At 45.0% G+C, this 27,812-nt stretch overlaps 1 protein-coding gene across 2 annotated transcripts in view; it reads right to left on the bottom strand.

Annotated features, from left to right (window-relative positions):
* Positions 1-24,362, bottom strand: part of CABLES1 (Cdk5 and Abl enzyme substrate 1) — a 71,595-nt gene extending 47,233 nt beyond the window's left edge. For both annotated transcript variants that reach the window (XM_066182513.1, XM_066182507.1), the window contains exon 1: positions 23,381-24,362. In XM_066182513.1, the coding sequence (XP_066038610.1) occupies positions 23,381-23,904 (524 nt within the window). In that variant the 5' untranslated portion in view covers positions 23,905-24,362. The remainder of the gene's footprint in view (positions 1-23,380) is intronic.
* Between the last annotated feature and the right edge of the window lie 3,450 nt (positions 24,363-27,812).

Here is a 27,812-nt window from a genome sequence, read left to right on the forward strand (position 1 = left end):
GTCACCCTAATGAACATTTCATTGACTTGTCAAATGCAGCCTATATCTGCAGGCTGAGGAACTGCCTTTCCCAGGATCAATACGCCCCCAAGAGCACACATGGCAACTGGCAGAGGCCAGAGGCTAGAAAGCACTAACTCTCCGCTGTAAACAGCCTCTTTCCAGGGCACCATCCCCACTCATTCAGGGAACACATGTTGCTCTGCCACCCCACAAACAGCTGGATGTGTAGACTTGAAAGGCTCCCAAATTTATGGCCCTTTATTTTCTTATATTCCCCACATACTGTCACAGTGCTGGGTTATAAAATGTGATCTGAGCAATCCCCTGCTTAGTAAATTATGTAATTATTGGAGAACTGAATTTCTGTGGGTGCCAACAATTTGGCTGGCTATGAAATACTCAGGAACAGGATATCAGTTTTCAATCAGTTTTGGGGGGGGAGAAAACCCACCAAAAAACTTCAACGAATTTGGACAATGACCTTAACAACATGCTTTAACTTTTGGTCAGCTCTGAAGTGGTCAGGCAGTTGGACTAGATGATCCTTGCAGGTCCTTTTCAACCGCAATGTTTTATTCCAATTTACTCTAAAAGTGGCTTCATTAACATGCCAAAAATGAGGAAAATTGCCAGAGCACTCTGTTAGACTGAGTCTACTGATACTTTATATTATCAGAATGATAAAATAGCATCTCATAGTGACAAAGGTGGCCAACAACAGTTTAGGGGACTGATATTAGAATGCAGCACAAGACACAAATTTCACTTTTTCCATATTCCCCTGTCTTGGTTTCCTCATGCTGTGCCAGAAAGATCAGAAGCAGCAGCTCTGGCAGATGCAAGAGCAAGCGGCCTCCTTAAAGCACCACTGATTGCTGTACCAAATAACCTCAGTGATGATTCCTGACTTGTTCAGTGTCTTGCCAGCACACCCAAAAGATACACTGCATTCATATTATGCAATGAGGAAAGGTAGAGGTTGGCTGACCAATCCCAACATCCACAGTGATCCACTTCAAATGCGTATTGAGCCCTCAATTTGATCTAGTCTATAGAACATATAAGCAAATAAATAGATAAAGCAATCATTAAAGCAAAATAACTAACAATTACTCGTTGCAAACCCATCTCCTGATAGAGATGATTAATTGAGAATGGGGTCACACCCTGACCTTACAGGAAGTCTGGAGGACCGGAATTACCGAGCTCTCCCAGCACAAACAAGCACAACATTAAGCTATGGTGAGTTTATATAACCTGTACATTACTTCAGACATCTATACACCACAGGAGGTGGGGGCAAAAAGTCTAAAAATTACTGTAAAGTCCCAGGACAGGCAGTTTGATAATGCATCTCCCTCCTCCTCTTCTGAGGCTCAAGAGATGCAGGGATGGCTTCCATAATCCTGAATTTGATGAAGGACCTCCCCTTGTCAATAGCTTTACTAAAAAGGCATTCAGAAGGGCATAAAGCACCACTCAACATTATCAAATCTTCCCAGCAGTCAAAGCTGGCTGCCTGAGGACTCTCTCCAAATATCTGGGAAGCACAGGAGCAAATCACAGCACCAGACCTGAAAAACAGCTGGCATGAGACCCTGAGCTGATGTGGTGGTTGATTCTATTCAAAGCTGAGGTGTGGTCTGCTGACTTAGTCTGAAATTACTTCGTTTGAGTGATTCCCAGGGTCTGGAAGAGTAGTGCTGTGGCTATAACTGTAGTCATGCTAAGTACAACCTTAGGCAGACCTTGGGATGGCAAATGCCATGACCATAGATGCAAAAACATATTTAATTCTTCTTTAGCGGAGATCCTTTTTGGCATGTGTTTTTTCTTGTTGGTGTTTAATTTCGTTATATACATGTACTTTTTAAATGGCTTTAGGAAGAAAAACCACTAAGCCGATGCAGAAATGGATATATTTGATTTTAAAGGCTCTGCCTATCTACGTGGAACAAATCAATCACATTACCATTTCCCTGGGGTGAACGGGCATACAGATAGAACCTAAGCGGATATAAGACTTTTAGTTTTTCTGGCATGCCCCTTACTTTCTCTTCTCAAAATCTCTGCACTTCCACCAGTAGCCTTTAGAGACAAAGGGTCTGTGACTTTTTTTCGGAATTGCATTACTGCCTAGTCCTCCCTTAGTCAGAGGACTTTTCTTGATAACATAAAACAAGGCACTTTGTCATCTGACTCAGTGGCAATTTTAAAGCTCTGCAACGAATTGCAATGAATTTGCAGCTCATTAGCAATGAATTAAGTTGATGAAAGGTCACAAGGAACCAAGGACAATTTTTACAAAGCATCTCCAGGCAGTTTTTCCAGACCATCAGCTCTCTTTTGCTAACCCAGGAACACATCTCGCACTTTTTAGAAAGCCAACCGTCTGTTTCCCCATAAAAAAATCCCAAAGTATTGCCTAATGAAACACACAAAGAGTCCTTCTCATGCTGTGGGAATACATTTCTGGATTCTGCTCACATGTTTTTAACTCAGGCATGCTTTGATGTAATAGCAGGGGAGAGAAATTTTGAAGGATTTACAGATTAATCAGCCAGAGCAAGGATGTAGGTTAGGACTATGAGAACCGTGCTCCTCTGGGATATTATCTGCAGCTCAACTTACCCAAGATGAAATGAAACGTGCTTTGGGAATGCAAATGAATTAGGATATCGCGAAAAGTAATTCAATTTGCAACAGTGGGGTTTTGAATTTGGTTAGTTACCTACAAGACCTTTATTTAACTGTAAGCCTAGTACAATACTTACTATGATTTCTGATTTGAAATTAATTTTACTGCTATTTTAAAAATCAGGACTGATAACTACTAACAGATTTTCAGGTCATGCCTCCATTATATGTACATGTAACTCCATGCCCCTGCACACTTATGGATGCTCTGTAACAGATCTGCACAACAGTGGGATCTCTCACACATAAAAACAAGGGTAAGACTTTCATTCATTTCACCACAGTGGAAGAGGTAAGTGGAACAAGACAGCAAATTAATCATTCTCCATTTCAATCCTCGATAACCACAAAGAGAGCTTGTTTTTTTACTGCAGGCATTGTCTTACATCAAACAATTTTGTAGATAAGAAAAACCAGTTCTCTTCCTGAAGGCACATAAGCAAGTATTTTGATAGAAAAGATGAAACAGCATTAGAAATTAACTGTAACACTTCTTCCCTTCCCTAGCCACCTTAGTATGTCCATTAGGACGCACTGCTAATATACAACTGTATTATCCAGACTGACAAATTTTGCGCAGTCTGCTGTTTTGGTACTACAGAGCACAAGCCATTAATAGCTGACTGCCTCATTCAAATGAAACAAGACAATTATCAGCTGTAACTTACACAATTAATAATACTGCTGCCAGCATTTTCAGCAGAGACTTGATTCTTTTATAGCTCATTTGAAGTCTTTAGGGAACATGTTATTAGTACATCTGTCCTGCTGTAAACATAATTATCATGCAAAATTCCATTTATCATGCTGATCAGGAAGCACTTTCTATCAGCCTTTCAGCCTGGGAACACTGATAAATAGGCAAGGGAATTTGCCCCAGCTAGGCAGGACTGTGCTTTTTGCCAGAACCACTGCCCCTTCCAGCTGAGCCTGACAATTTTCTGAATAAGCATGAGACTTGGGCTGACCTCTGACTTTGGGGTACATCATGTTTGAACGTGGGGTACATCCTACCAGACACTGCTTGTTTGTATCATCAGTTGACTTTACACTCTCCTGTAATTCCTTGCTCCTCTCCAAGACCAGGCTCGTAGGTGGTTCAGGCTTCTGGAGCTGCTGCACAGGGAGCAGGCAGCAACTGGATTCACCATGACCATGGCCCTTAATCAGTGGCATAAATCAAGTCCATGTCACAGACAACAGGCAGCATCTGCTTCAACAGAGCATCACTTTTAATATACAAAACTGGGCTAGGGCCAGGTGTAAACAAACATCAGTTAAACAGATGTCAACGAACAAGGTGCTGAATTTTGGCTAAAAAAGGTATGAAGTTTTAAAAAGTGAATACCATCAAGACTTATCAAACCCTGATACCTTACATGCAGAACAGCCCACAGCTGCAGGCTTGCTGTGCAGAGAAACCGTCTTCATGGACAACTTAACCCTCAAACACCTGCAGAACATCCGGACATCAAAGTAAGATTAAGCAAAGTAAAGGTCAGCTCCTGCCCAGACCTCCTGCAAACTACAGCTTCAAATTGGTTTAAAACAGCCTCATTTATACTAATTAGCTGATGCTGTGACCAAAAGGCACCATGCTGCTTCAGGCATCTACCACACCCTGCATCACACCAGCAGAGGGTCTCCTGTAGTCAGCCAGGTAAGGGAAGCACACAAGCCATAAGTGATTAGTTTCTACTGGGTTTTATGAGGAAGGAAAAGATCTGCTGTCCTCAATGGGATCCGCAAAAAACAATCCTCAAATCAGAAAAAGTGATTAACTGTTCCTGCATCCTGGAAGGCTGCTCCCATAGCTGCTGGCTGTCCTCACAGCTTCCTCCACTGCAGCTATGGGTACCTCCTTCAACTCAGCCAGTGAGCAGCATCTAAAACAGTTACAGGGAACAGGCTGGACTCCTTCAAGTTCAACAAAGAGAGATGCCAAACAGGCTTGTGGCTAATATTGATCACATCCACTCTTTGGAACTTAACTATTTTTTTCTATTGGTTAAAACACTTTTTTTTTTTTTCTTTTTTTTTTTTTTCCCCAGTGTTTAAACATTGCCTGACAGGACATAAGGGACCAGTGGATGCCCTGAGGTTGATGGAATCATACTGCTGCAGCAAAGGGCAAAGGAGGAGGAGACCAACTCCTGATGATATCAGAAAGCACATGTTCTTTCCAAGAGAAAGTATTTGACTGCCGATAAATATGTGATAAAGTTGTGGGGGTTTTTTTAAAACATGGGAGAAATTCAAAAATCTAACTCAAGAAAACTGCTATTGCAGGCTGACATCGGTACATGCAGAACAGGTGCACGACCACAGAAACTCCTGAGTTCACTATGTTAATATATTGAGCCATTATGGATTGTATTTTAGGCAACTTATTTCCAGATCATTCTGATGTTTCATTTAATTGTATTAAGACAGGGTGACTGTGAGAAATGAGTAGCACAGTGGTTACATCAATTACTCTCTTTAAATTCAAGAATCATGCATAACCAGATTGCTTAATTTCTCCCATACATCTGCATTTGCATATCTTTCTTCTCTGAAGAGCTTTCAGAAGCTCAAGTTTTAATCAGAGCACTATTTTTGATCCTAATTTTCCAAGCTGCAGTAAAGCTGCTTCATGACCTAATCTGATGGCAAATCATCATTATACAGTGGTTTCTAGCAAGTTGTACAATAACTAGTCATAGTGTTTCTTATTTTTAATCACTGAGAGTCCAGGTGCCTTGTGTCTAGTTTGAACTATCGATCTGCAAGACATTGCTTTAACTCAGATTGGCAGATGACTCGTTGGAGCAAGCACTGCCTGGGGTGAATAAAATACTCTGCAGGGCAGTGTCTGCACATCAGCCCCCTCAGACACACCCCAGCACACCAAAGCTGTGAGCCAAGGCAGCCCTGCCTCCTCGGACACCCAGCTCCGACTTTCTGCTTTTATTTTTGACACTATTCACAGCAAAATCAAAAAATCTCCTATTTCATGGTGAACGGAGCATTTCGATTTGCTTGAAGCCAATGTCTCCTTTAGGTTTTTTTGGGTTTTTTTATATACACACAAGCATACATATTCATCTGCACATATGATACAAAATATACATACTCAGGAAAACAAAAGAATGTTTCCCACTGTTTGAACATGCCTCCTTTCTGAGGAATTTTGCTTTCTGAAAAAAAGTTCACAGAGTTTCCTCTGGTTTGGCTTAACAGCTTTAAATGTTGTGCTTCCAGACAGACAGAAAATCTGGCTTACCCACAGCTTCCCGCCCCCGCTCCACATTTAACAGGTTGCTGTTGTGACCACAAAAAAGACGGCAACCGCTGCTAAAACTTTAATCTCCCCCAAAAGTCGTAATCTTTATATAGCAAATGTAATGAGCTTTCTCAGTGACATACTTCAACAATATTTAACAGGATTGCATAAGCAAAGTTATATTTAAATCCACTGAAAATGCAACCCAATTCTCCACAGTCTGCTCTGGTGATAATTAATGACAGATTTCATTAATATTCACTTATCCAATTTTTTCTTTCTTGTAGGACTGTGTCCCGCTAACACAAGGACAGCAGAGAAGAATTGACTTCTATTAAAGAAGCTCTGTTAGGCATCACAGATAATATATGAAGCGTGGCCATGCTGTTCTCTATCCTCTATTACCCCTCAATTTTATTCTCTAGAAATTGTTTCAGCTGCTAGTTCCAGGCTGTAACTAGAGGAGGAGCAGGAGGTATTCTGCCACTGCTGTCAGGCAAGTCAGTGGAGGACAGAAAAGGGGGGGAAAAAAAAAGTTTCAAAGAATTTTGCAAACTAGTCAAACACTTGGAGGTGGCAAGGTTCCACCAAATTATCTATCCTGTTCTTAAACAGAAACAGTCAAGAGACACTTTACGTCAGCGAAATTTCAGTTTCCTAGGGCAATACAAGGATGATACCACTGCAGCCTGCCTCTCTAGGGCAGGCTTCAGGAACATTGCCCCCAGCTCTGCACTTAATGCAAATGTAGGAAAAATCACATGAAGCCATACCCCCTGACCACTCTCAGAATCCACATCTCACCACAAAACAAGTCTTGAGCACAAATCTCTGCAGCATTTTGAGATCCTCCCACCTATGGGGGAGGACAGGGAAGTAAAGGGGAAAGTGGGAGGAAGAAGGAAACAGCTGCTTCCCCTTCCCAACCTGGCATTTCCTCTGAAAGGTTCGATCTCCACTTTATACACAGAGTGTAACAGGAGCTGCTTTCTTTTCCTCTGTCCTGGAAAAAGATGGACAAAAAAAGCCTCCTTTACTCTTGCAAATCATCTACCCTGTTCCTGCCAGTTTTGCTGGGGTGCTGAAGCAGCATCTTTTGCTGGGCTACAGAATCCTGCGCAAAGACAACTGTCACTCGCAGCATTTAGTTTTAATTCCCATTTGAAGCCCAAGGAACTACTCCAGAGCATAACAAAATCTCCATTAAACTTTTCACAGAACCAAGTCTTGAATTTGAAAAATATTCGTATTGATCTCAAAGATGCTCAGCTCACTCTAACTTCTGACTCCATGATTTGACAGACCATACACACATAAAAAAAATCAGAAATTGAAAGGAAATTCAGTAACACCAACCTCCCAAGCTACAGAGTGGGAAGCTGGCCATGGAATTGCCTAATTTCACAAATATTCAGGAGGAGGTATGACTTTATTTCAATTCACAGATTACAGCAACAACTGGAAAGAAATTCTTATAAATATGGCTCACGAGTTCAAGGGGAAGATGTTTGTCCCATCCCCACATTACACATTGGAACAATCCTGCAGTGCCACTGCTCAGTTTTCAAGGTATTTTTACTATTGTCAGTAAATGTATTATAGTCAAAGACTGTTAGGTTAACCACACCCAGGCATTTTAATCAGACACCACACAGCTGGATTCACACCCCAAAGCCAGGACTGTGGGCAGCTGTCAGACACCCAGCCACCACAAAGTGAACAGCTGCTCTTGCGACAAGTTTCAGCAAGAGCAGGCGGTGAGCTACGTGCAGGCACCACTGTCAGTATGACCACAAAACAGGTAATTCTGAAAAAGCTCCAAGCTGGATTTGAACATCTCAACCCAGCAGGAGATGACACCCCATCTCATGACAGGTTAACAACCTGTTGGGGATGTGGCATGCCCCAGAGCAGCTGGCTGGTTTCCTTGAGACAGGCAATGGTGCCCCTGGGTCACATCCACAGAAGAAATGCATTTTTGAAACAGGAGGCAATTGCCTTGCTGAAAATGAAAAGTAATAATAAGAAGAAATAGTCCCTCCTGATGGACTTCAGTATCACAAGTTTCTGGTAGAAGAGAACAAAAGCTGTTCACACATACAGGCCCTAACCTCAAATACACTGGATGGGTGGAAGTTGCGAGAACAGAGTCAGGCAGCTAGAAGGATGCACGGTTCCCCTTGCATTTCTCTACGCCTCCTCCTATAAACTCAGGAACCACACTGCTGATCATTAGGATGTGGTGGCTTGTTTTCCAGTTTCACATCTACCCTACCCTGGGCTCCTGCTGTGTGAGATGCCAGTGCAGAGGCAACTCCCCAGACAGCCCTCCCTACTCCTGGGGTACATTTTGATATCTGAGCTGCCCCAGCAGCTGCATCTTCCCTTGAGCGCAGGACCAAGGCAGACACTAAAAGCAGCACTGCAATGGGCACAGTTGTTTCCACTTCCATGGTGTTATCCAGCATTTTCCAGAGAGCCTCATCTCCATGAAAAAGTATACACAAGGATTCTGCATGTGTATATGCTGCATTCAGTACTCATTGCTGATTCTCTGAAAGTAGAAGGCATGAGAGACCTGTGACTCTGAAACAACAAAAACAAAGCTAAAACATATTAAACATTCATGAATTTCTGTGAATCCTTAATGAATCTTATTTTCTGCCCTCTGTTATGTAGCTCTTTAGGGGTACATATTCCTAAGTTTTGGGGGTTTTTTGATCTTGAAAGCTAGAAACTTTGTCAAAATGCAGAATGCAAGGGGATTAGACCGAGCATCTGCACCTCTTTTCAACAGTCCATCAACGTTGAAAAGCTTCTACCACAGACTGGAAGACTTTGGAGCTGGAAATACTGGAATAACTTCCTCTGCCACAAAGATGGAAAGTAGACATGGGACCCTTTATCAGGTCATGTGACTCAGAAATGTTGCTAATGCTTCCAACCATTATGAAAAAACATACTAAAATCTTCTGCAGAAAGAAAAGAAATAAAGCTTAAGTCCCTGAAAACAGATAATATCGATTTGGCTCCCCTACTCCATTCAATCAATTAAGCTGTGTACTTCTGAAAGCTGAAAAAATTCAATGTGGGGTAGGTAATATGAGAGCAGAGGCAGACCTCCGTGCTGGCTTAACCCAGCAGCTATTTGAGTTTAAGGTGATAGCTTAGGTTGTGAAATAAAATCTTGGAATTTTGAACATACTTGCTTCAGTGAGCCTCTGCTTTGGGGCCACTAATCCCTTTAATTGCCCCAAATCACCTAGAGGCACCTCCAGGCAGAAAAATCTTTGTTCTATTAGCAGCATTAGGCAGACAACAAAACCCTTAAACCTAAAACCAGCTGAGGAAAGTTTGACAGCAGCTCATCATGTCTTCTTAGATTAAGTACATTAAAAAGAACATAAAGCATGAAGTGCCTTGAAAAAAATCTCATTTTGACCCCACTTTGGATAAAAGTGACTTTTTGTCACAGACTTCAGATTTAGCATCCAGTATTCTTGCAGGTTACATTCAGCTTTCAGCATTAGAAAAACTAATTGCACACATTCATTTACAAGAACATCTCAAACTTTCCCTCTAGGATTTTAAAATAATCCAGCCTTGTAGGGCAAAGAAGTCACTTATACCAATAAATTGTTCCGATCCTGTAAAAACTCACACACTTCAGTATTCTTAACGAAGGTGTTAACTGCATGACTAATGATGCACTTCTGCAGAAACCACAGCTGATGGGGCTCATGCTCTAATCAAACTACAAAACTACTCACATTTGACCATTTTAGGCAATGTCTTTATGAGCCAAAGGCAACAAATTACCTGGAAAAGTAAGACTGAACATATCTGCAAGTGCTTGCAGGATTAGCTCTATTTTTACACAGCCTTTTATCAATGACGAAAGCTAATTTTTAAAAATTGCTTCTTTCAAGAGATGGCACTAAATATAACACAAGGAAGATTTACTTTATAACAGCCTTGAGGGTGTGTTAAAACACACAAAAATCTATCTTCTAAAAAGGATTAAGACATACTTAGATGGCACAGGCATGAAACGCAGACCGAACAATTCCAGTACAGATACTAATCATGTGAAATGGATAACCTCATAATATCACACATCTTAGATCATCTGACTTGTGTGTCTGTCTGCATATTCAACATCACAGCCCCAAGCTGAAAAAAACACAGACAGAGAAGAAAGAGATTTTTGTTTCCTGGTAAAGCTTCTTGCATTTAAGAACTGAATGCAGGGCAAAAGGCCCATTCAAAAATGTGTCACAAAACACTTCACCACAGACCTAGGAGCTTTGTTGTGAGAGGAGAAAGGGAAAAAAAAGGATTTTGAACAACAATATTGACTAATGGGATTATGTATATACAACAGTTTCTCATTCACAACACCCTCCCGGGGAGCTGAACACAAGCTCAATTTTACCTGTGCCAGTAACAGTTACATCATTTTATGGCAGATATTAAGCCAACAGGGTACAGACCTCAAAGCTGCTACCAAAAATACTTAATCTTCCAAGGAGGATATCAGACAGGCAATTAAAGAAACAGTAATCCTCCCTCAAACATTATGTTTTATCATCTGTAAATGTACATCTGTAAATCTCTCTTTGCTTAAAGTTGGAGGCCATGAAACATACAGTTTCGCAGAGTATTTTTAGTCATTTAAAGCTTTCAAATTCTATGTAATGTAGTATCTGGGTAAGTAATACACAGAAAATAGCATCCTGATGACAATATAACAACACAAGAAGACAAACTGTTCAGCCTCCTTTTGAACTTGCTTCCATACAAAATCTTTTCTGAGTTCATATGAGAGAGAAAGGATATAGAGAAAGAGGCTCTAGAAGTATTCCTTCTCTTCTTTTTAATATATGAACTAATTTTTCACCTAACCACAACAAGCATACATGCTTTGAAGGTTTTAAGAAAAGAAAGAAAAAAAAAAGGGGGGAAACAAATTTGGGAGTAGAACTGCTGCAGTTCTAGACAGGAAAAACTGTGTTTTAGCAAAAACTCATGCACCTCACAAAGAATAAATACAGCTATGAATACAGAATAAACATCCTTGATTGTACTAATAAGAACAAATAAAATGTAGACACACAGCTATTGTTTGAAGAAAAGCACATCCAAAGCCTACACAGTGACAATCCCAGCCCCCTGCCACGCTCCAACAGGCACTGTGCAGCCCTGCAGACATTGCCAGGACAATGTCAGCAAGGAGAGGGATGGTCAGGCAACGTGATGGTCACCACCATGTGCCTGTGGTGAAGCTTTCCAGGGCAAGAAGGTGTCAGGAGGCTACAGCAGTGGGGACGGGAGCAGACATGGAGTTTGCAGCCAATGCTGAGGTTCCCCCACAGGCGTTGCCGTGGGGCAGTGAGTAGTGCTATCAGCAGTGGTAGCTGGGATACTCAATCCTGACAGCAGGAAACCATCTCCACAAATTCAACAAGTAAAATGAGGGATGCAAGGGCTAACAGAGCAGCACTCTACCTGTGACAGAGCAACAATGAGAACTGTGAAGATTTTCTCTCCTGGCAGGATCTGCTAACTGCTGTTTGGAAAACAGGAGATTCATATGCCTTTATTTTTTGTTTTGAAGCACCTTAATAATCTTTCCGGATATGGAACCAAAACTGCACTTCTGTTGCTGTCTCCTCAACTGCCCAAGAACCCGCAGCATTTCTGTCCTTCCCACATGTCTCTGCAAAGGAAGAAGGTTGAACAAAGTGCCACTATACGAGGGCCATGGCCCCCACAGCAGCAGGAAAAAAACAAATTATGCAAAACTTGTACTGTTTTCCTTCTGTCACCCTTTGCCTCCTCAGACCTGAACAATAATGAGCTTGTCTAATGTGGAGGAAAGAGTGGAATGGCTTTGTGCTTGGATGGGTCAGAGCAGATAAATGAAGAGATGTGCCTGCCAAACACCACTTGCATCTAGCTGGGCTAAGGAAGAAACACAAAGGTGTTTCTCACAAGGGTGAGAAGCTGCAGACAGTAGCACCAAGAGAAGATCACCACCCTCCCCCTCTGTGTAATACCTTGGTGTGGTTCCTCCTGCCAAATCTCTGGGGGGGATACAGCATGAAAGCTCATTTGGTAGCCACTTCTATAGGAGTCCCGGGAAAAATTTTGCTGTGACTTATTGCTTCCACTGAAAGTGAAATCAGCTATACTTTGTAAAAAAGTGGAGCTTTTTATTTTCTTTTGATTAAAAAAATTAGCCCTCCCCTTGACAGACCACACAAACAGAAACCACTACTTCCTCAGTCACTGCATGTTCACATCTAAAAAAAGCCCTGGACAAGGGTAAAACTATGTTGGATATGACATCAGACCTCTACATTGATTAAGCTCACAAACTGCCACCAACATGTGACACACAATTTTGAAATTTTGGTTTTCCTGTTTCACTTTTTCCACTAAACAGACAGGAAATATGTCTGTTAATGTGAACAACTGAATAAAAAAAAAGCAATATCCATTTTTGCAGAATCATCATGTTACAAAATGAACATCTAGAGAGCCCACAACTGACTAGTAAAAAGAAAACAGATCCCTTCCCAGTTCACCAGGGACCTGAAGTCAAGTTTTCACTGTCATAACCCCTCATCTTGGGAAAGTGGATGTGAGGGTCAAGAGCCTCTCAAAAGATAGTTTCTTCTAACATATGAAAATGACACAAACCCCCCCCCCCAAACAAACAAACAAACAAAAAACCAGACAAGACCATGTTGAAATATTCCTGGGGAATCATACAAAACAAAAAACTGCAACAACTGCAAGGCAAGTGCCAGTTACACAAAAGACTGTGCCACTCTTGACTGTTGTTATCACATTCATTTATCCAGTAAGATATTCAAGATATGCAATCCCTCAACGGGTTGGAAATAGCATCTCTGCACTTAAAATAGAAAGGACAGGCCTAATCCTGTTCTCATTTGTACCTGAGCAACCCTGCAATTAATTCAGAGGTTGCTCGTTTTCAGATGCCTTGATCTTTGCAAAGAGGCAGTGGCTTACAAGTGCTTTTTCACGCCAGCCTCTCTGCTCCCAGCCCATCCTCCCCAAGGGAGTGAATTCCAATTACAACCCACACCCTTCTGCAGTGCCCTATTGCACTAAACATGTCTTGGGCTTGGGGCTTAGCTCCTAAGGAATATGGAGGAGTAATGGCATTTTGTAGAGCATTGAGCACAGCACCGGTACCGCACTGGAAAAAACATCCTCGCTCCTTCTGCAACACTACACCTTCCAGGAGAAGGAAGCCTGCGAGCTCAAAAACGCACTGCAAGAAAATACATTTCCATTCACATCATCTATTCAACCTTCCCACAGAGCATGAGGACAGCAACAGAAAATACTGCCTTGAAAGTGCCTGCTTAAGGGTGCTGGCAAAGTCATACAATTTGCGGTTTGTATTTTCAATCACGTCTGCTCAGAGTTGCTCCCTGTTGCACCCTAGCACTATCTTTGACGTGAACAGCCTCACATCAATAAGGAAACTAATGAACAAACAAGAAACAAGTATTTCTAATAATCTCTTTAAAACAAACAGAAGCAAAAGCCATGGACAATGAAGTCTGTTCCTTAAAACAAATGCGTGCAGACACTTGCTACTTGCAAGGCTGCTCTTGAATTCTGCGGTACCTAGAGTGCCTTCTAAAATAGAAGAATATTTTATCATGTGCATGGAAAAATACGGATTTTCCAAATAAATCTCAGTGGTCACAATGGAGGTACTTGACAGTGGCACTTTGTGTTCTGCTGTAAATAATTCTGCCTTTTTAAGCAACCACCTCTGAGCTGCCACTTCTTCTGGATTAGCTTATGCTAAAAGATGGGATTCTACAAAGCAGCAAGCTTTGTAAAGCCAACCACCAATTAAAAAATCAAACCCAGTTTTGCTTTAGGAAAACAGCCTCATAAAATTAAGGAGGTTCCACAGTACTGAAGACAGAGGGTTATGCGAGCTCCTTTTTTCAAAAATACAAACACAACCCTTTGTGCTTTTAAGACCATGCTCCCAAGGCTATTAATAGCAGACAGAGAGCTTTCCACACCTTTTTACATAACCTGATTCAGCACCTGCACGACTCACCTACCTAAGCAATTAAACTGCACTTTGCACTGTAGCACCTGAAAGCTGTTCTGCCTCTCTTCCTGTTACCCAAAAAATATCTCCATGTTTAGCAGTCAGAAACAGTATCATTCACTTAACTAAATGCAGGGAACAAGGCAGCCTGCTTGTAACTACCAAACCTCCTCAACTGTGCCCACGACCCAGGTATCAAGATGGGTGTCTACATTTTCAAGCAGCTATCACTTAATGAAGACTTCACTCCTATCGTGCATGTCCACCACACCCTACGGACACGTGGGCAATACTTCTGTCACCCTGCATTTGTCTGGGTGTAGCTGATTGCAACCTTGACTGGAAAAGGAGGAAATTCATTTCCTTTTATGTTGGATCTGTAGGTACTAACAGAGGTGCAGAAGCAACAGGAAAATAAAAGTTTGACAAAACACAAGGAATAAAGTAAAAACCCAGAAAGATATTTTCAAGACACATTTCAGACCACAGCTGACATCTAGCTTCTGCTTTATGCTACACCCTTCACACAGGCTGAGTATAGTGGGGTGGGGAGTGCAGGTTCCTAGAACACATCCTTGCGAACAGGGAGCAATGAGAGCTTTATGAACTGTAGTACGGGCTGCATTTGCGCATAACAAATGTACGTACGTGATCAAGCAGGCCTACAGGCAAATGTGACATTCACCTCCCTCTTTCTCCATCCCTACAGGTGCTGGGGGTACTGCATGAAACCAGGCAACCCTCCAGCTGTCACAGAGGTCCTCCCTGAGTGCCAAAGGGATCCCATATCCTTGGGGCAGTGAGGCTCTGCTCTCCCCTCCTCCAGCACCATGCACCCAGGAAACTTGAGATTCAGCAGACCGCTTTCTGAAGCAAGCTGGCAAAGCTGTGCTGCTTGCACCCTTCCTAAGGGCACACCACGAAGTTGGGGGTAGAATCCACTTCTATGCTAGCAGCTGCAGTGGGCAGCAGACTGCTCCAGTGCTGTGAGTTCTCTCTAAAAAGCAATGGCAATATCTGGCCCTTCAATTGTGATGAAACTAAATCCATGCCACTGTGCCGGCATGTACACCTCCTGTCAAAAAGGGAGAGAGCTCAGCTCGGGGTCTCTTGCCTCGTCCTCTCCCATTTCTGGTATATGAACCTCTGGGTCATCCAACCTGGTTGAAGGGCTGGGACATCTCCCTGCACTTCCACCCATGGCAGACCTAACAGAAACAATGATGCCGGAAATGCTGGAGCCATCCACATTTGTCCATTCAACTTCCTCACCAGGATTTACTAACCCTGTTAGCCACCTGTAGTGGCTCTTTCTTCCTCCTGAAACGGGAAAGGAAATGATGGCCCACAGAGGGTAGAGAGAAACCTGTCACCAGCCTTCCCACACTGCAGAAGACACAAGCAACAAGGACAGCAACGGTGCCTGTGGTTGGTACCTACTGAGGTTGCACTGCCACCACCACCACATCCCAGTATCACTTCTCTATCCCTTGTGTACACAAAAAAACCCTGCAGGTATGACCTGCACAGTCATGGGTGAAGACACACACAGCAGACAGCACATGGATGGCAGAAAGAAACAGCTTAGTGCAAGCAGACTGCTAACCCAGTGGCACTGATGAACTCTTGGTGCCCAGCTTCCTACCCAAAGCCCAGAGAAAGGGAAAAGCAAGCCCAAGAACTTAATCCCTGTTTGTTTCATACAGCTCAGTTCCAGCTACATGGTGCAGAAAGAAGTCATCATAATGACACCTTGTAGATTTTTTCCTGTTACACAATAAGGGGATTTTTTTTCTTTGCAGGAAGGTTTATGCTTCTTTTGAATGCCTTTACCTATAAACTGATGTGCCCATGTCTGACTTGCCTTGACAGCGTGTAGATTTGAAAACTTAATCATATTTACCTTGGTAACATGATTACCTCTAGGAGCCTCAAAACACAATCCATTGTTGACTGAAAAATTATGATAAACTTCTCTAGCTTTCCATTTTTTAATCTCACCAATACTATAGAGTCAAATCCCTGATATTGCAGAGATTTACTTACTAGCAAAACATCATACACTGGTGCCTGATGTAACCGAGCAATTTCATATGTAAGTAAACATACAGCCCAGGCTTTTCAGGATCCCTTGTCAGAGAGGACATACCTTCCTCTGTCATCCAAGACAAAGAGTGGAAAATATATTTCAGTTGTGGTGAGTGAATCTTTCCCCAAACCTCAATTGCACAAAATTCCTAGCCTGACCTGTAACAACACAGGGGGGAACACCACTGTTTGCTAAGAACATGCAACTGTGCTTTATATTCATAGATGAGGTGAAAGATTATTAAAAAAAAAAAAAACCTTCTTCTAAAAAGAAGATAGCCTTTGCTTCACTTCTCATTCATTTCTCAATTTTCCACAACAGAAAACCTTCCTTAGGCAAACACCCTGAAACACTGCTTCTAAAAGCAGCGCTGGCTTTGAAATACATCATGAGAACAGAAAATACATTTAGCATTGATGACAGGAAAGCAGTTGCTACGAACATAACACAGTACCCCTTGTAAAGGAACCTCATAGTTCCTTAAACATGTATCCCCCTAAATCTGCATATCGCACACTGAAAAGCAAATCCCAAGTCCTAGAAATCTCTCACTGGCACATCACATTTTCTCCAACTACCATTAAATTTTCTTATCCTAAACGCTCTATTAGGCTCTCTATCCTGCTCTTGCAGCAAAAAAAAAACCACACCAACAAAAAACCCCCAAAATTCTGAAAGCCCTTCTAATGAAAACAAATACCATTCCTTAAATTTCTCAGCATGTTATTTGCAAATGACAGGCCAGAAAGCAGATACTCTCCATATGCCAAATTATGTCATTTCCATTTTCTAGAAAGAATACTTCTCACAGCAAACTGGCAAGGGTTTTTTCAGTTGAGTTGTGAAAAGAGCCAGCTCTGTGTCTTGCTGCACCTGCTGCATTGCTAAGTCTGATATCTGGTGGCAGCCCCACAGCCATCCATAGCAAGTCTGGGTCCAGAAAAGAGTTTGTCATAAAGGCTGAGTACACCCTCAGAGGTACTGGCAAATGTCCAGGGGTGAATTCTGTGGATATCTGCATATAGATTTCTGTAGACAGCAGCTTGTCCCATTTGCAAATAGAATCTGCTTTCCCACGCCTCTCAAGGGACAAACTGGTACCTACAGAAGTTTCAGTGTACCCAAGTCCCAAATATAAAACCAAACTTTTGCATTTTTAGGTTAAATTACCAAGAGGAGCCTTTTCATTCTTGTAGTGGAAAACTTGCACTACGAGAGTAGTGCAGAGGAAATCAGAGGGAGAAAAAAATTACAGGAAAAAAAAAAGAGATCTGGTTCCACTTCTCATCATTACCTTCCATCATACTTGCTGTACTACTGAGTCTCCAGACAACCCACCAGATATTTACTTCTTTGAAATAAGGAAATCATAGAATTACTAGAGAATTGGTTTGGGTTTTTTTTTTTTTTTTTTTTGTTTCAGAGAGCACACTTGGCAATCTCATATTTATGTTTTAGGTGTTTTGAACTGTTCCAAGCTAAGCGGTATCTTCCGCCAGAAGAGTTCTCAAAGTTATAATAACTGCAGACTAAAGCATACTTCATAGGCAAAAGCTATCATCAAACTATGATTGCCACTATCCTACTTATCTACCATGGAACTATGTTTTTGTGATGGTCTGGAGGGCTAGTGACTCACATAGCTGCTACCAAACTTCATCATTTCAAGGTGCTTTCAACACAGTTATGGCACAGATGAAAGTCGTGTAGCAGGCCTCTGAGGAAAAGATCCATTTTGGCTGCCTGCACAGGAACTTTACTGGTAAAGAAAAGGGTGAAAAGAAAGATCAAGTAGTGGAAATGAACCCACCACATAAGCAAACCAGCCGAAATTTGCTCCTTCTGCTCTCCAGACAGCTAATGAGGGGTCACCGCACACCAGCCAAGCACCTGCGTAGTATAACCACAGCACCTCCCGTGGCAGGGCTGGACCTAGAAAGCTTTGAACTGGCAGCCAGTGAGGGCAGCTAACACAAACTTGACTTTTCATGTGTTACCAGCTCAGGTTTCCTCACAGGGGTTAATGTGCACCCACCCAGGTATATCCCTCTGACTTGTCCAGCTCTAAGGTTGCCTCACTCTGTAACCTGCAGAGTCCTGAGGCTCTGGCAGACAGAGCTGCCTCTCAGCATCTGCCCCTCTGTGAAGCTCTCTAATTAATTCCCTAGCACTCATGAACACCATGTTCTGTCCCACTGTTCTGCTCTTCAGAATTGACAGCAAAGAGCTTTTTTCCTTGTCTGATGAATATTAACCTTTTTTACCTGACAGAGATGCTCACTAAATAGTATAATAAGAGCCTAAAGTATGCCAGAGCAAATTTCTGTGGGATTTGTTTTTAAATGCTTGTGTACTAAGGGAACAAGGCTGCTGCATCTCTGGTGTCCCATTCATCTCTGTGTTGTCATACTCCAATGACTTCTCAACCACTAGTCAACTTCAACTAACACTTGGAAGATGACCCTATTTCCACCAGTTTCAAAGGAAGTAACAGAGGGAGGCACAAACATCTGTGCCCTGAACAAGGGAAATGGCTGGCAGTGGTGGTGAAAGCCAGTCTGTGCAACGTGGGGCTGGCCACGCTCACCATGTACACAGCTCAGAGAACCCAAGAGCATCAGAGACTGCCCCTGCACAGCTCCTGGTGAGTGTGAGGACCCAGACTCTCAGCATGCTCCTGCTTCTGAAGGACAAGGGTGTACCCAGCCGTTCACACAGGACTCATGGAGGAGCTTGTACACTGTGTGCTACTACTGAAACAGCCCTTATTACCTGAGTCTCAACCCTGCTGTTGAACATTCCCCCTTCAGGGTTGCACAGGAATTTAGCCCCCTGAACTGACAGCTGAGGTCAGTAAGCATCCCCTTCTTTAGAGCCAGCAGCTACCAGTGGTATACAAGGTCACACACCTAAGAAAAGACTTTGTTTAGCATGTGCACTTCCCATTGACTTCTTAGACCATTAAATCGCTGTTTTCATGCTATGCTTGTATACATCATTCTGAAATCCAAGCTGCCCAAAGGGCTTTAGGTTCAGTGAATAGCAGAGTGTCCACCACACACAAAAGGCTGATGTGTTTCCAGCGGCTCACAAACCACCTCCTGATGTTGGGATGACCCCACAGGGTGGACATGTGCCCTCAGCTCATTGTTCAGCTCCCCTTTCAGTGCCTGCAAGACACTTGTTTCTGAGAGACTCTTCTTTTGTCTCTTTCATGTTCACTTTTGGAGGCATCTTCTGCTGTGGGCTGAAACTGCACTGCCTGCCTGCCCAAGGCCATGGAGAACTGGATTCTGACCTCTCAGCCCTCCACCACAAACACTTAATGGCAGGATTCAGCCCCTAAACAGCATCCTGGAGGCTTCCTCCAGCATTAACAACCCATGGAACTTCGCAAACCCTAAGAAAGTCAAGCAAGTCAACCATTCCAGCATCTCCCTTCATTGCACCTCTCCAGAAGATAAATACTGAGGCAAAATACAGCTCTGTCCTTCCTACTAGGTAGAAAAAAAAAGAATTTTCACAAACTTTACTAACTGTAAATTAATTTTAGAACTACTCAGGAAATGAGATTTATTGGACATCAGTAAATTCTGAAGAAAAATCTATTTGGACCATGATAACCTCAGTGTCCTTTTGAGTGGACCTCTCCCCAGTGATTACTCAGCAGATACTCTCTCCTTGCTTCCCAGCACCTGCTGCTCCCAGAAGGAATTCTCCTGCCCATCTGCCTTGAAACCTGACATGGTGACACAGATAAATGCAACTGTAAGCAATGTTTGAACTCCAAATCAAATCACCAGTTCGCTTCTTTAGCAAAACAGAAAATAAATAAATAAATAAATTAATTAAAAAAAAAAAAAAAAAAAAGCATGTGCTTGTTTCTAACCACCTGGCCCACTGGAAAAGGAAACAGCAATACTTTTCCCAAAGGAAACTATGGCAACAAGAATTCTAGGAGTACACAAAAACAGGTACCTGGACCATCACCTAATCCACAGGATGTGAAATTGTTTTAAAGCAGTGTTGCTGAAACCTGGTTTCACAGAACTTGTCACTAATTTCAGATTATGCTATTAAAATGAATTATAAATTTACATAAAATAATCCCTGGTCCTAGTTTCTAATAAACTCATGTCCTTGTCCCTCTATTCGCCACGAATTGAAACAAAATCCTTCTGCAGGAAGACAGGAGCCTTTGGCACCAACAAGCCAACTTCTGAACAAGCCTATTTTTTGCCATTTACATATAATTATATACTAGTCTCCCAGCAGCGAGAAGCTTCATGTTCCTTTTTTGTATCACTTGTTTCTAGTGAATACACATAGAGCACAAACCCAAACCACATTAATGATAACCTTGTTAAATATAAACTAGTATGCAATCATACAAACTGCTAACACAAACAAAAAAGCCAGGGAACTCTGATTATGTGTTCACAATGGTTTCTGCAAACTAAATAAAAATAACAACACAAGGCAACCTGTCTTGCCTGATACTGTAACAGAAAAAGGTTTCACGTTATAACTTACCTGTCTCAGCACAGAGGACTAGACTGTCAAGCAACTCCTCAAACTCAATTTCAAGCTCATTTACTGCAAGGAGAGCAGAAGAGTAGGAGGAAAGGCAGCCAGCGCACACGTGATCTACCAAAAAATCTGATTTTCCTCTCTGCCTCATCCTTCGGATGAGCTAATGCCTGTCCCTGGGCAGGTGCTGTGACTTTCACCCTGTCGCCCTGAGAAGGGCTGGCTGTGTGCTGGGGACTTGGCTCCTTCCTCTCCATTAAGAGAGCAGCAGTAGGGCTGCTCGAACCCTCTGTTCTTGGGCTTGTGCCAGCCCGGTGCATGCCTGTGATTTAACTTCTGTACAGCCAAGGGTGAACCCAGCAATCAGGGCTCCTACCACACCTTTTCATTAAGAAGATGAGGCACTAACGTTCTGTGCAGTCTCTCCGGTCCGCAGCTGCCTGTTCCCGGTGCTTAAAAATATATACCTTTTCCAGAACAGAAACAGAGCTATTGAAGGCAGGCCAAAGTCGGCCCCAGACTGCACAAGTGCGGCATCAGACAGCCAGCAAAGGCAGGGGACATTACCCAGAGCTTTCCTGCACCTTAAGTGCCAGCCTTAAGTAAGTGCTACAATGGAGAGCCTCATACTTGTCAGTGGAGTAATGCAAAGCCTCCACCACAGCTAAATCTAGCTCTCAAGAAAACAAAACAGCATGAAAAAACCAGCACTTTCCTTGTAGCCTGCATCACACGAAAACATATGGCACAAATGACAGCCACTATAGGACTGGAGGAGTATCCCAGAAAGGTTTCCTTAGGTGACTTCCCTTGCCATGGACCTGGGTTATCCATTGAGTTTGTTTGCATGCTAGCAGCACAGCTGAACTTGTAAGACGTAGGATTTCTAGGTTGTAAACAAGAACAGTAATTACCTTTCCCTCTTAAGCTCCAGTCTGTTCTCATGTAATAATAATTAAAAAACAAACAAACAAAAAAAACCACCCCAAAACCAACAAAAAACAAACACATAGGTTGTGGAAGGAAACATTCAGAAAGTGGCAAAGAGGAGCAAGGGAAAAAAAATGACTGGAAGAGGAAGGGCTAAGTGAAGTGATACCAGTGAGATCTAAGCATCCTTCCCAGAACAAAGCACAGGACCAAAGCATGCAAGAAAGGAAAACCCAGGGTGATCCCTGAAAATCCAGAAAAGTAACACTGGAATCCTGCATCAATAATAAATTCAGAAGTAGAAGGTCGAGAAGAATCCAGCCTCTTGAATGCTAAGTTCAAGAGTAGAAAATAAATTCCCAGATCATGGTCTGTGGGTCATTTCTTCCCCACAAGTGGGCAGAATGTGGGCATTCTGTGGGCAGAATCACATCACTGACTGAAATTCACGAGTGTGAGTGTGTGTGTGTGTGTGTGTGACATAGCTGTGCAGTTGATCCACGGAGCAATTAGAGGGTTGTCACTGCAGAAAATGCTTTGAGAGACACATGACTGGGAGAAGATGGGTGGTAACCCACCAGCAGGCATTCTACTTGGGAAGGTGGGGCTCCCTCCAGGACAGCACCTGAAAAGGGGCTCAAAAAAGCTACCAGATGGAGGGGGGAAAAAAAACAAAAAACCAAACAAAAAACCAACCAGCAGTGGGGCATGAAGCTAAGATAACTTTCTCCTGGAGTACCTCCAATTCCTCCAAGCTGGTTGGTTTTGAAAGGGACTTTTCTACAGCGATCTATGCTCAATTACCCTTATAAACCCTTGCAATAACATGTGACTCAAAGTCTACCTATTTGTCCAAGGGAGAAACAAGGAGGGAGTGTGGCAAATAGGGAATGTGGGAGTGGCTGCCGATGTGGGCTTGGGGAGCACAGTCATTTCCTCCAGCTTCTTCCCTGCTTCGTCCCCCCCCTCCCCGTCTTTGATATCTGAGTGTGTTGTTGAGGAAGTGAAGGAAGGTGATTTTGTATCCACAGGCATTCACACATTTTTACATGACTGCACCTTCTTAGCTAGAAGTCTCAGCTCGAGGGCTGAAGCAGGTGAGGTTGTTCCTTTGGGAATTAAAAGGCAAAAGAGTACCCGGCGGCAAGAAACGACCCAGTGGAACACAAAGTGCTTGGAGATAAAGAGCTGATTTAGGGTAGTAGCGAGACGCTGCTTAAACCATGCGCTCGCACCGTAATCCGTGGATTTCGATGCAAAGATTTCCTTCTCCCTTGTGGGTTACCAGACCTGGCTACAGCTCACTTGACTCAGAGCCGGTTCCCAGCCTGCTGTCTATAGGACAGGCAGCACGGCGGGCTGAATCCACCACCAGCAGCCGGGAGAGCGGGGTGACAACCGCGGCGCGGCTGGGCTGGGCTGCGGCGGGGCACGGCGGCCGTGCAGCCCGCGCTGGTGAGCGGGAGAGAAACTTTCAGCCACTCGCGCCCAGGCGGGACCGACCGACCGGCTCGGGCACCGCCGCTGACCTGCCCCTGCGCGCTGGCACATCCCTGCCGCTGCTCCCCCGGCCGGACGGCAGCGGAGCCGGCCCCGCGGAGGGAGGCTCCCGCCCCGCGGCTATCGGGCCTCCCTCCCCACGGCTTCCCCCGGCCGCCCGGCGGCCGTGCCAGCCCTTCCCGAGCCCATCGCCATCCTGCGCATCCCTTATCCCCGCATCCCGAGCATCCCTCAACCCCGCGGCGCGGCTTACCGGGACCGCTGCAGCTCGAAGGCGGCGGCGGAGCCGGGCTGCCCCAGCTCTCCGCTGCCGCCGATGCTGCCCTGGGGGCTGGTGCGGCCGAAGGGCGCCGGTAGCACCCCCGCCGTGAAGGAGTTGAGGCGGCCGCGGCTGCCCGCCGCCGCGGCGCCCAGGAAGGCGGCGGGCGGCACCTGCACCGCGGCGAAGGCGTCCTCCTCCTCCTCCTCGTCTTCCTCCTCCTCCGGGGGCTCGGCGGGAGCCGCCGGGGGGCTGCCCAGCCGCGGCGGCGGCTGCGCCTGGCGGGGCCGGGCGGCGGGGCCGTCGTTGCCCGGCGGCGGGGGCCGCCCGTCGAGGGAGATGCTGGTGAGGAAGGAGAGCGCGGCCTGCCTGCGGCGGGGGTCGCTGCGCGCCGGCGGCGGCAGCTGCGGCGGCCCCGGCGGCGGCTGCGGCGCTTTCCTGGGGCAGGGCTCCGCCGGCGGCGGCAGGGGCCCGGCGGCGGGACTGCCTGGGCTGGCGGCGGTGGCGGCCGCCGCCATTGTCGGCCGGCTCCCCCTCCCCTCGCCGCTGGCCGGGCGCTGCCTCTCGCTGCCGGCCCGTCAGGCGGGCGGGCGGCGGGGCATGGGCGCCGCGGTGCCCGCGGGGTGCATGGGGGTGTCGGGGGGTGCGCTCCGCCCGGCCGCGCCGCGCTGCCCCGCGCCCCCACCGCCCGCCCGCTCCGTATTTATAGGTGCAGCAGCCGCGCCGCCGAGCGCCCTGTGCAATAACACGGCAATCACGTGTGGGAAACGGGGCGCTGGAGGAAAACAAAAGCCCGGCCAGCAGCCCGGAGGAGGAGGAGGGAGAAGGGTGGGTCTCGGCGAGCTCCCTCCTTTCAACCTCTCTCTCTTTCTTTTTTTTTTTTCTTCCCTTTCACCCCCTTCCCTCCTCCTCCTCCTCCTCCTCCTTTTTTTCCCTTCCTGGATGCGTGGGGGCGGGCGGGAGCCGGGGAAGGTGGAGTCTGTGCCCGTAGTACTCGGCACATGGCCCTCGGAGCACAGTATGGACCGCCCCGGACCCGGGGCTGCGGCTCGGCCCGGCCCGTTTGCGGCACTGGGAGCAGAGCTGGGAGCGGCACCGGGATGCAGCCGTGCTGTGCCAAGCGGCCCTGGCGCTGCCCGCTGGTGTTCCCGGGTGGGGGCTGGTGCCCGGGGCAGGCGTTGGTAGTTCCCGATGGGCACGGAGGACAGTCGGGGACGGGGAGCGGCCCCCGGGATGCGCTTGAAAGCCGACGGTGCATTCTGCGATTCGGCAAGCCTTTGCTGTCCCGGCCCCTGCTGCCCCTGCTGCAGTCTGAGGCGTGCGAGTGCCTCTGTGTGTGCAAGTAACATCTCACGGGTTCCCTAAACCATTAAAGCAACCTCCTCCCCAGCCTTTCCCTCAACTGCCTCCCCAACCCTTTCCTCTCCCCTGCACCAGAGAAAGTACATTTACTTTGCCCTTTCCCAAAAGGGCATATAGCCCAAGCACCAAATATCTGTACTCGTGTCGTCCCCAAAGTGATGGCTGTTGAGCAGCTGACTGCAGGTCCACACGCTGCCTCTGTCTGCAGCTGTGGCTTGCGAAGGCGGGTGGCCCGTCCCACCTCAGCATAAAGCTCCTTCATTCCTTCATTATTGTATTGTGATCAACTCAACCGTGCTCCGAGTGTGCTTGTCCTGTGATGATAATTTCATCAACGGCTTATGTAAGGGTTGGATAACAGATACATACAAACCGAGGAACATATGGTTGTCGCAGGATAGCAACACGCGCTTTCTTCGTAAAGCATTACAATGGCTTGTATTACATTCCAGTAATAGCTGGTGGATGATTCACAAGCCATCCCAAACTGTCACAAAATATTGTGATGTACAGTTTCACCAAAACTTTGCTAATTTGATGATTACAAAAAAAAGATTGATCAGGAAGGAGAACCTAATCCCATTGTTAGAGGAGCCCTATAGACCCAGGTATCTCAGAAGTGACAAAACATTTTAAACGTTCAAAGACTTTAGCATTGAGCTCTGTGGCTTGGATTTATTTCTGAACCTTTGTCCTCTAGTGAGTGCCACAACCCCCAAATTTAGGCACCAAGTCTCTGGGGTGTGCTACTTTAGTGTTAGAGACACTGCATGGGCAGCATCCTGAGCAGGAAGCAGTGAGGAGGGGAAGGGGAAATGATGGAGGAAAGAGGTGTTTTCCAGATCACACTTTCTTAGAGAGGTAGGTGAATGCTATTTTGAGATGGACCTTCTCATTTCAGTCTCCTCTCCTGAGGTTTACACTGATTTTATCTTTCTTATCAGAGGGTACTTCTGTGCCTGTCCCTGTGGTATGTCAAGGATGGATCATTTAGATGGAAAGTGGGTAGGCCAGAGCGCTAAACTCTCCTCCCCAGAGAAAAGCCTCACTGACATGTCCCAGCTGTTGGAAGGGTGCCCTGTGCCCCTGTGGTTGCAAAGTGGCTTCTTCAAACTTCTGTTTTGGAGAGGAAGGCTGAGGAATTTCAGGCCTGCCATCTTCTTTTGATGACAATGCCTTTTTCTGACCGAAGGCGTTGTCCCTGCAGTGGCAACCAGTGAGATGTCTGGGCACTGATGCACTTGGCTCTTGTGGAGGAGTTCCAGCCTTCTTTTGAGACTACCACTTTTAAAAGAACTCAGGACTTTTTGGAGGAGGACTCCTGGATCACAGAAAAATGTCAGCGCTCGGTAGCCTGGTACTTGGTTCGTTACTGAATGCTGATCCTTGGTCTAAGGACTGCTACTAAGTGATAAGTAGCTCATGAAACTCAGGCCTCCCACCTTAGAACCGAGTGAGATATCCACTGGGATTTTTTTTTTCCTCTTGCATTGCTGAGGCGAAGCAGCAACAGTGTATTTTCCTCTGGAGCTCAAAAACTCTGTATGGCAACTGTGCGCTGGTGTATATATCCTAAATTCAGCTTCTCACAGTACACAGGTCTGGGAAAGAGAGCCACCACCAAAATGCCAGATGGAGTTCCAGAGGTTGGTTTAACTTAGGGCATTTTTTATGAGTACAGAAATGTGCACTCCTTTCACAAAATTACTCTTGCTATCTGTTGGAAGCATTATTTTAAATGAGGCCACAACCTGTGTTCTAGAGCTCATCTACAGCTGACCCAGAGGAAAATGTTACCCCTTCCCTTGTCCACGTGTGCATCCAATAATTTTGGCACCTGAATTCTACAAAACCATTTTTTACAGTCTCTGCGATCTGGAACACTTATGTGAGTGGTTGAGCCCATCAACTTCCTTGCATCAAAGTTAAAGTGGTCAGGATAGATCATAGGTCTTTCCTGGCCTGGCTCATCCAGCTGAGCTCACTTTGTCACTTTGCAAAGTTCTTGTCTGTGCCCACCAGCCCAAATACTCCCATGGACCCAAACAGATGCTCATGGTCCAATATGCACAAGCTGCCTCAGAGGGGTACTGTCTTTTCCAAAAGTCACACTGCAGGTTGGTTAAAACATCCCTTCTACTGCAAGTGAAAATAAACCCATTTGAGAAAGCCACATACAAGAAGAAAATGACTTTTTCAGTCTGAAGTGAAGCTATTTTTGATAATGAGTGGGGTACCACAGTACAAAGTTAATTGGCATGTTAGAAATACCCAGTTCTCTGGACCTATTTATACATTTGGTAGCAAATTTAAATTAATGTGCACAACATAATGTGACTTTTTTTCCCAGTTCCTTATGTCCTCTTGATCTGTGCTTAGCAAAACTTTAAGTGATTGCATGAGCTATAGAAGTCCTGTGTGCTGGAGGATATGTGAAAATGTTAAACAAATTGATTTTGCTGGTTGAAACTTTTTTGTTTGATGGGGAAGCAGTGGTTGACTAGAGGAAATAGCAAAGCTGAAAGGAAAACCAAAAAGGCGCATTCTGGAAACTTGCTTCTGTGACTGTTTTTTCAATCATTTCCTTCTCCAAGTTCTCTTCCAACCAACCAGCTCTACCCAAGTGCAAGTAAATGTTTTTATTTCAGAGGTCACAGGCTTATGTAAGCAGCTAGATGACAAGTGGTAATGGGAGTGGTGGAGCATGATGGGTTTTTCACCCAGTGCGCCAAGACCTGCAAGAGAGACTCATCAGTTGTGGGTGTTCAGAGGCAGCATGGAATTTGGGGGGCCTGTTAACACAGGTGATGGAGAGGCTTTCTTTATAGAGATAGGAGGGAGTCTGGACAAAAACAAAAGATCAGCAGTTTACCATTCTGAGGAATGAGATTAGAGAAACAGTGCCTCTACATACCTGCTCTCAGAGGAAAGTTAACGTGTAGAATCCTCATGTTGTCTTTAGTTTAGTTTGACTGGTGTGAGTGCAATCCTGCTGCAAGGCAAGTGTATGGCCAGCAGGTCCAAAAGGCCACAGAGCTTGAGCTAAAGCTGGGGTCCTGAGTAG

Source organism: Chamaea fasciata, unplaced genomic scaffold (genome assembly GCF_029207755.1).
Source record: "Chamaea fasciata isolate MVZ Bird 193981 ecotype frontalis unplaced genomic scaffold, bChaFas1.0.hap1 SCAF_1, whole genome shotgun sequence".
NCBI classification, from domain to species: Eukaryota; Metazoa; Chordata; class Aves; order Passeriformes; family Sylviidae; genus Chamaea; species Chamaea fasciata.